At 38.6% G+C, this 9,727-nt stretch overlaps 1 protein-coding gene across 1 annotated transcript; it reads left to right on the top strand.

Moving 5' to 3' along the window:
* Positions 1-690: 690 nt before the first annotated feature.
* On the top strand, positions 691-3,077 carry LOC127345299 (uncharacterized). The gene is made up of 8 exons (XM_051371749.2): positions 691-819; positions 899-1,026; positions 1,116-1,197; positions 1,284-1,398; positions 1,945-2,096; positions 2,220-2,469; positions 2,578-2,751; positions 2,854-3,077. The coding sequence occupies exons 2-6, from the start codon at positions 1,005-1,007 to the stop codon at positions 2,407-2,409; spliced, it is 561 nt and encodes a 186-aa protein (XP_051227709.1). The 5' UTR covers positions 691-819; positions 899-1,004; the 3' UTR covers positions 2,410-2,469; positions 2,578-2,751; positions 2,854-3,077.
* Positions 3,078-9,727: the final 6,650 nt, after the last annotated feature.

The following is a 9,727-nucleotide window of genomic DNA, read 5'->3' on the forward strand; positions in this document are numbered from 1 at the left end:
CATGATGTAATGTTGACAGTGTGTGCATCATGTAGTACTTGGCATAGGTTATGATTGTAATCTCTTGTAGATTATGAAGTTAACTATTACTATGATAGTATTGATGCGATCTATTCCCCCTTTCATAGCTATTGTTGACAGTGTGTATGCTATGTTAGTACTCAGTCTAAATTGCAACGGTCTATTATGCACTCTAGAGGTTATTTAAATATGAACTCCGGATGTTGTGGAGCTTGTTTACTCCGGCTTGAGGTGTGCTTTTATAGCCCTACACAATGAATGATGTTTGTTATCCAACAAGAGAGTGTGAGAAGTAGCACAAGTGAAGAGAAGTTATTTATTTATGTGATCATTGTTGAGAGTGTCCACTAGTGAAACTGTGTAAGTATGATCCCTAGGCCTTGTTTCCAAATATTGAATCGCCGTTTATTTACTGTTCTACTGCATGTTTACTTGCTGCCATATTTATTTCAGATTGTTATTACCACTCATATTCATCCATATCACTTGCATCTTACTATCTCTTCGTCGAACTAGTGCACCTATACATCTGACAAGTGTATTAGGTGTGTTGGGGACACAAGAGACTTCTTGTATCGTAATTGCAGGGTTGCTTGAGAGGGATATCTTTGAACTCTACCTCCCTGAGTTCGATAAACCTTGGGTGATTCACTTAAGGGAAACTTGCTGCTGTTCTACAAACCTCTGCTCTTGGAGGCCCAACACTGTCTACAGGAATAGAAGCATGCGTAGACATCACGCCCCTACTTCCTGATATCACAGAAGTCACAGAAGACAACTGTATATCACAGATGGCAGGTGAAACTTCCTGATATTGCTAATTTCATGCACTATATTGTTCTTACTCTTTAGCTCACTTTTTTCACACCTCATGAAGCACATATGCCACTATCACATTGTGGGGAGAACAAGCTGATTCCCTCGATGTCGATGAGCTAATAGCGGCATCAGCTGAAGGGCCAGTTATAGTTCTCTTTGTTGGCATGACAGTTGGCGAGTATTCAGGTCAATACATGTGATCCACTTTTTTCATTTTTACTTTTCCTTCCATCTGCATTCAATTCATATTACTTGCATCATTTCTTGCTCAACAGGTTCACTTGCCCTTCAAAGTACATCGGTCACAAGATGCTATGTAAATGCACCGCTCCCAGAGATTGCTGATGTCCGAGAAAGGTTTGTTGCATCATAGGATCATCTCCATTATTTATAAATCTTCTTTCTATTTATTCACTACCATCTTTGTCATGCCTATCTTCCAATACAAAAGATCTTCCGTACCGCATAGAGTGGCACACTGGAAAGAACAAAAATGATGCTGAGGCAATACCATCATCAATCACAGAGATATCAACATTTGAACCTAATGATATTATGGTATGTCCGTGATGCTTCTAAATTGTGTTCTAACAATTATAACATGCCATCATGTGTACCAAAGCATCTCTATCTGTGCATCTACTATGCCCTATCTGTCAATTTCCGCTGTTAATTTTGTTCTTATTCGTACAACACTGCTGATTTACATATCTGCCCTGTTCTGGTACTACATGATTTTCTCCATGCTTATTTAGCTTAATTTTTTCTTCTACAAGGAAAGAACAACTATGCTTGGCCATATTACGGACACCAAACAACTCTCTGTTTAAGATTTTCATGCCAATAGCTTTTCTTGCACTCATTGTACTGCAGTATTATACTACACAACCTCAATATGTTCACTTGCTGCTACCAAACTAAAACTTATTCCTATATGTATGTCATCTGTTGATTAAGTAATGAAATTCTATGTCGTTGGGATTTTTCACACTGCTATCACAGATTGTTCTTTTAGGTATCACTCTCTGCGACAAAATATACAGCTTCATACGTAGCGTAAATATTTTCCTCCTTTTAAATAATCTTTTTTCTATGCATAACTAGGGGATGCGTTACAAATTATCTGCAAAAATCACTGAGATCCATGAAGGTGATGGGTGGTATTATATAAGCTGCACAGACTGTTGGAAAAAACTAATCCCAGAAAACGGGAACTACAGGTGTCCTGATTGCACCACAACTGTACCTCTACCAAGGTAAACACACTTATATTCAGAATTTCCTCTTATCGATTTTATACCTATTATGCTTAAGTTTATGGTTTCGCCATGGACTGTACTGACACATTCTTTACATATCTTCTTACACTAACTTAACAGGTACAGATTTGTTGCCCGAGCAATTGATACTAACTCAACAGCCAGCGATGACACAAAATTTGCAGACCTCTATTTCTTTGGCCCGAAAGGGGAAGCTGCCATTGGACAAAAAGCACTATCACTTCTGGCAAGTGTTAATAAACAGCCTACCAGACTACCGGATGCCCTGCTTGCTATTGTACGAAAATAATTCAATGTTGTTGTCACTCCAAGGCATGAATCATTAGATGCTTACCATATGCATTTTCAGGTACAGTATTAAACCTGTTCATTTACTTACTCATACAAAGAAAGAAACTTGCACATTATTAGCATATCAGCAAATGAATTACCAAATTTCCTACATATGATTCTTCAGGTCGAGATCGTAGACCCTATTATCCAACCCACTGTCGGGCACGAACAAGCCACACCTGGTCCATCTACAAGTCAGGTCCCTCAGGATCTCCTTGCTTTACAACCAACTGAGAAAGCTCAGGCTGCTGAGGAAATGTCAACCCCACCACCATCAACAGATGCTACCCCTCAGCATGTATGTTGATCGCCGCCTATAGCTAGCAACAACAACATTTATTAACTTACTGTCTTAACCTCCTGTTACAATTTCCTCAACCATTCTCTTTTGGTCATGCAGCCTCCTTCTGGATCATCTGCAAAAACGAAACGTAAGAACAACGGTGGTGGCAAGGCTCCAAAAAGCAAGAAAGGTCTCCAGTTCTCGGAGGAAGAATGAATTTCCTCATAATCTCCTCCAACCAGCAGCTTTAATGAAAACTACTTTCTATTTAGCACCTACTCTAGCCGTAGACATATGCGCTCTGTTTTGGTCGTTATGAGCGCATTGTTCTGCGCCTGAACTACTAATGTGTTTATCTACTAGCTTTACCGATCCTCCTGCATCGCCGATCACAGGGTGGTTTGTTTGTTGCCGACCTTATTCTAATACTAGTTGATACCCCGCGCGTTGCTGCGGGCATTCGATATGATCTTTTTGTATGAAAGAAATTGAATGAACGACCTATAAAACTTTATGAAGTGCAAGCATATTGATATTTACTTTCCTTTGGTTGCTCTGTTCATTCAAATCTTAACTGTCGCTTTTTGTATACATAACACATGGAATTCGTTCTTCCATATGAAGATTTTCTGCAGCCCAACTCGTGGAGTATCATCAATGATGATATGTCCTGGAGTAAATATGTCAAAGTGGTATTCAATGGCATCGACTGAAACTGCCTGGAGGTTTATGTCCTGCCTGCAGCTTCTTCATAGGTTGAACTGATGCATAGTGAACCACCAGATTCTCAACGCCATGATGCTACACCACGATGATCCTGCACAATATGCTACGGAAACCAAGAACAAACACCAAGACATATTCACGCAAAGGTGGTGCAAAGATTCAGTTTGATCATATCTTCATCTAGTGCTCGATTGCCAATTCACATTAAGTGCCGAAGAAGTAGAAAAAAACAAAGAAAACTAACTCAATCATAACTGCATCTACGAAGTCTCAAAATAAATCTACATCGACTTTTTCGTGTCTTTCTACAGTGTTCAACATGGCATACATTCGATCATACTCATAAGAGATCATCACGTTGGTTCGTTGATTACCTTTTGATTTTTGCAAGCATCACAATGGCTACCGAATTATGTTGAGAGTCTGGTCCTCCGGTCTCAGGCACTTGGACTCTATCATACCCTACCGGGTCGACTTGCCGGTGACCATTGCGGCCTTGCGGGCACCTTCATCCTGATCTAGGCTGCAGCGCCTTCATGAGTTGAGCTCCACACCCGGCCATTCTCTCAATACCCGAGCAGATTCCGAGTGCGCAGCGGTGGAGAGCAGCAACACTGCACAGAGAAAGAGCCTTGTAGAAAGACGCCGGCCCTGGAGATGCAACTGGTATGAGTACACTCCTCTCATCATCCATGAAGTGAAGTCGGGAGATGCTCGAGTTTCGGTGCCATACGCTCCCACCTCTGTGAAGGTAATTGGGAAGTGATTTATATGAAATGGGGAGGTGAAAGGATACCGGCCTGTAGGAATATAGAAGGTGCCAAAATTAATTGCAGCCTGGAATCCGAAGCAGATGTGTTTCTCGACGCTGCACTCGCATGTTCTCCACCCAATCTCTTTTCTTTATGCTAATTAAATATATGGTGGAGAGACGTCCACTAAAGCGAAACATACTCCATCGAGTAGTGGGATTGAGAAGCATGCAGATTGTTTTCTAGAGATAGACCATGCGACCGTATTAGGCAAGGCTGAGCCAGCGCTATGAACATAATTAGTGACCGTCTATTTGAAATCAAATGGATAGAAATAATTGGGGTGATGTGGCTGCATCAGATTTCAGCTTGCAAACATTAAATGCATTTTAGTGGGGATGAACTTTATAGATATTATAGATATTGTCAACTTTAGAATCATCCTTAGTACAAAGACTCTGTTTGTGTATCAACGGTTCTTTCAAGTCTATCATGCCATTCACATATCTATTAACTTACTCATCCTGAAATAACTCACGCAATAAAACTTATGGTAAAATCAATGTAACTCTCTTGCAACCATGTGCATCTTCTAGAGTATGATCTATACACATTTGTCCTCTATAAAACATTCTATCTACCCAACAAGAACCAGACTAACCGCTCTAAAAAGAACCTGCTCATAAACAGGATTTCCGCTGAAACTCGAAATCACTGACACAAACATTTAGTTGGTGCAAACCAAAACAATACATCAGATTACAACTATAAATCTTCTCCAAGTTGGCTTCATCTTAGATACATTTTTTTATATTTAGCCCCTTACAGCCTTTCGTTTCCATGGTAGGTTTCAACATTACTATTTGTCATAAAACTGATAAATTTATCAGAACCTTCGCCTCCATTCTTACAAAATACGATTTTCGTTCATATTTCTGATTTTCATACTGTGTCAATTCACACATTTACAACTATCATTAAGTCAGAATAATTGTCTTTTGTAAACAGATGTAATAGTAAAGTGGGTTTTACCTTACTGGTCATCATTTTACAGTATTAAAATTTAAAACAATTAGCAAACAACCGTTGTTTCGATGGATCAGGAAGATCTTTACTACGACCATACCATAAATTTGGGAGAAAGTAAAAATCAACAAACTAACATATAACAAGTGCGTTCACTATTTTTTATACACCACACAAATCGAATTTGATTAGTACTAACACTTGGACTTCCTCTCTTAACAAGGCATACACCAAAGAAAGTGATCAAAGTTAGCAGGTTACACGGTATCAGATGGTCCAATTAACCTCTCTCTATGTACCAGCCATATCGACCAAAAAAGCAATTCAGGTGAACAAGAAAGAGCAGCCAAATAGATTACGAGACACACCCAAACTTCCTGCTTCCAATGAGCCCACCTGCAAGGGATACTTTAAAAAATCACTCACATCCAAAGTTTCCAATTCTTGGCAGCACATGGATACAGCCGTCGTGGTTACTACTATGCATAGGTGTTACCTCTCCTACAGCCATATGGAAAAGCAATGAATTCCTCCTCAGTCCACCACCTTCACGTATCCACCTATATAAGCACATCCACGCCAGTTTCATTCAATCAAGTCTATGTGCATCTACTGATCGTTTCTACCAATCTAGCTTCCTATAGTCTCACCCACAAAAAACTCAATCACCAGAGCTTCCGACTATTTTCTTACTTCTCAAATTTGTAGCTAGAACTCAAAGGATATCCGATGGGATCAAGACGGCTTGACACAGCTGTTGTTTTCCTTGGTGATGTCCAACATTCAACTAGGTTATGTGCGCCTCTACACTGCTGCTTTGTTCTTGAGCCACTTCCCCCCTTTGATCGTCGATCTGTTTCGATGGTTATTGATGATGTCAAAGATAGGTTTAGTCCTATGTCGCATGTCAACGTCCATCCATCCACAGAAGATAAAATCATTGTCTCTTTCGAAAATCACCAATCAGCAATGCTAGCCATTAGAACCGCCAGCGAACAAAGAAATGTCTATGTTGATGGAATTCCATATGATTTCCAGGTTGACCATACAATTTACCATCTCTACACAACACTTTCTGACAGACATGCCATCTTGACAATACAGATGTTACCACTGCATCTACGATCACACCCCGTCGTAGAACAGATCCTATGCCGGTTTTGTGTCTTAGATTATGTACCATCTCAAACAGATTCGATGCAAGACGAATCTTTTTTCACATGATATGTCCGCTCTCAGCGAGACATACCTTTCCCAACACATATAATCATCTGGGTTGAAGAGCCAACTACCAATGATTCTCTTTCCACAAATCACGAGTCCCCAATTTTCTTAAGTTCCTACACAGTCACCTTGATTACTGAGGAATACAGCTATGGGCGCGGTGATATAAACTATGACGTGCCAGTTCCAAACCACTTTAACCAGGTTTCAGAAAGTTACATTCCTTACTCTCTCCTAGATAAACCTCAAGTTCCGTCATGTTGTTCCCCCGGCAAGGATCCTTGCTCGCAAAAATTGAGAACATATATGCCCTATTCTTAGACATATCTTTCATCTGTATCAACGTGCAGAAAATGTACAACCAAGGGTTCCTCCTTTCCCTTTCTCGAGAATCAGATTCTTCTTCCCTATTCAACATGCTTGACACTTTTCTTAGCCGCGAGGTCCAGTCTGGTGCCATTGCCCTACAGCCTTGGATACCTTCATATGGCTCAACAGGAAGCGCTATATCAACCACGGCTAATATCCGTGTAACATGATTACCTTGCAACCTCTTTACTTTGTCCAACATACAGCAACTGCTCAGTCCTTTTTGCATGGTAAAAAATAATGCCCGTGCTATTGTTGAAGCAGAGAACAGTATTGGCAATACTATGTCCTCCTACAAGTGCTCTGTCTGGTGCCGAGACCCGCGCAAAATTCCTCGGCGTATCCAAGCAAAGCTACTGCCGTTAACTTTCTGCGATCCATCATCGATGACTGTAACAGACCACATATTTCTTAGGCAAATAGAAATTGGTGTCGGTATGCAGATCAACTAGCCTTTTTCCCTTCTTAATCCCATGTTTTAACGTATCCCTCTACATTTCACCTATATATGTACTTCCCTTAATTCGGATGTTATGAATAAAACACCAAGTTTGGGTGCCTTGATTCTAATCTTGCTTCTTTTTGGCTGTATACTCGCTTTCTGCTCAGCTTCTCAACTGTGTTACCAATCTCCATGCTATCACACTGGTGTATACAACAACAAGAATACTTGTAGAAGCAACAATTGTTCTTTGTATACATTATTTATTCCTTATTTAAAATTAGAAAAACAATCATTTCTTTATTTTATTAACTTAGTATCCAGAAGAGGTAGTATTTCTTTGATCCATATCTTATTTAATTTAGTATCCAGAAGAAGTAGTATTCTATTAATTGCGTTGCTGCAGAGGCTGGATGTAATTGATATCTTTTGATGTTAATATATTCTCTTCAGCGGAAAAAAAAACTTGTTTAACTCATAATTTTATTTAATTTATTTTTTCCCTACGCAAAACAAAAAAGAATAATAAGTAATTCCATAAATCTACGCTGTTGCCCAGCAATTCACTATTCTTCTTAATTAATTATTTCCTATATAGAGAGAATGGCCCTCACAAATTGCAAATACTAATTTCTTAAGAATCAATTATACCATCTGCTAAATTCATGTACTTTCTTTACTTAATAAAATAGTATGCAAGGCCCAACAAGAGCTACGTACGGGAGTGGTGTTTTGGAACATGGGAGCATATGCTCCCTTTATTTTAAAATTCATCTTACACATATTTTGAATTTCAAAAAAATTGAAACAAAAAATTCGCACGTACATTTTCACGTGCTACACGCTCACAAAGTTGTTTCATAAAAAATGGACTTGTCATGTGATGTGTGTAAAAAAGACAAAACTCAGTGCTAAAAATAATGTTTTTTACAAGGTAAATTTTCTCTTTTTTACATAGACCACAAAAAATATTGATTTTTCCTGAAACTTGAGGAATGCACATATATTATGGAGATGTACATGTAGAATTTTTTGTCAAAATTTTTTGACAACTCGAAATATAATTTTTTGGTATAGGGAGCATACGCACCCGGGAGCCGAATTGAATTTCCGTCTACAAAGTCAGTACAAAAAATAGCTGATACATTATTTGCGAAACGCAGTGAAGCACCAACTATTAAAGAAGAAGAAAAATTGCCATCTCAAAAAATTCGATAGATGTCAGCTCACATCAACATTCACAAACCATATTTGCATAGCCAGAAATATATGTAGGCTTATCATTCACATATTATTCAAGAACTCAACCAACAAAAGACACATAAACCATAGAGAATCATTTCATGCATAAGCTAACTTAACTAAAGAAACACTGTAAATAAGCAATGTAAAGTATGTTATCGTCATACATAGGTGCGACTGAAAAAGGAGCACTAATGTGAACCAACCAAATCTATAGCTAGACTGTCTGTACACCACGAAAGTGTTAGCCTAGCCCTTCACAGAAACACCAGATCATTAAAATTACCATTACGACTGCACAAACGCTGCAATCAATTTCTTCCCACTACACCGAGGTTGGCTTCTGCAATTGCTGCAGAAAAATAAGTTGTCACTGATACTGGACATATATTGTAGCTATGGCTACAGTTCTAGCGTGCTTCTCTGACACTGGATAGTTATATGAAATGTATTAAATTCCAAGCCATCTCTTAGATATACTCATATTGTTCATGTCATATGGATAAACCGTGATTTCACCGTGCATCTGACTCACACCTACATTAGCTATGAGTATATATTCAAAAATATAAACGAATGAAAATAAACAGAAAATCATTTCAAAAGATTCTGAGGAAATGACCTACCCATCATGCACAGTTGTGCTTGGTCACAGACAAATAACAAAGAAGCAGGACTATCATGTTATCAAAACCCGAAAAACATGCATATTTGATGTTCGCTGGCCCTAACATCTTTAGTTGTCATTAATTCATCAAAATGAAACTATCCATCTGTTTTTCTAGCCATGCAAATGCACGCTCAATGCTGTACAGGGTCTGTTCATGCAGAGTGTGAACATGTAAAGATGATATTTACGCTCTGTCTTTTTGACATGAACCGAACGTAATCTACCTGCTCTTTTTTCTGTTGGCTTGAATATCTGTAACAATGAACATTTTTTACAGACCAAATGATCCATTAAATAAATTTCGTTCTAATCTATACAAAAATATCTTTGATATATTAGGAGGTGTATGCATGGAGTTTCTTATAGTAATCAATGTTCCACATAAAACAGAAATTTTAATTTTTGCTTATGCATAAAAATTATGTGTTTCACACTCCTGCCAAAAATCAAAAGTAACTCAAATTCTTCCTTCCTCCAAACAAGCAGCTTCTTACTATTTCAATAAATCCACACACCATGTTGAATACTATGGCAGCAGAA

The sequence above is a fragment of the Lolium perenne genome, chromosome 3 (assembly GCF_019359855.2).
Source record: "Lolium perenne isolate Kyuss_39 chromosome 3, Kyuss_2.0, whole genome shotgun sequence".
Lineage (NCBI taxonomy): Eukaryota > Viridiplantae > Streptophyta > Magnoliopsida > Poales > Poaceae > Lolium > Lolium perenne.

Bases quoted from the DNA above. Each gene is read 5' to 3' on its own strand.
- LOC127345299 (XM_051371749.2), top strand. From the start codon at position 1,005: ATGACAGTTGGCGAGTATTCAG. The intron at 1,399-1,944 runs GTATGTCCGTGA...ATGCATAACTAG, and splicing joins TTGAACCTAATGATATTATG to GGGATGCGTTACAAATTATC. The intron at 2,097-2,219 runs GTAAACACACTT...CTAACTTAACAG, and splicing joins ACAACTGTACCTCTACCAAG to GTACAGATTTGTTGCCCGAG.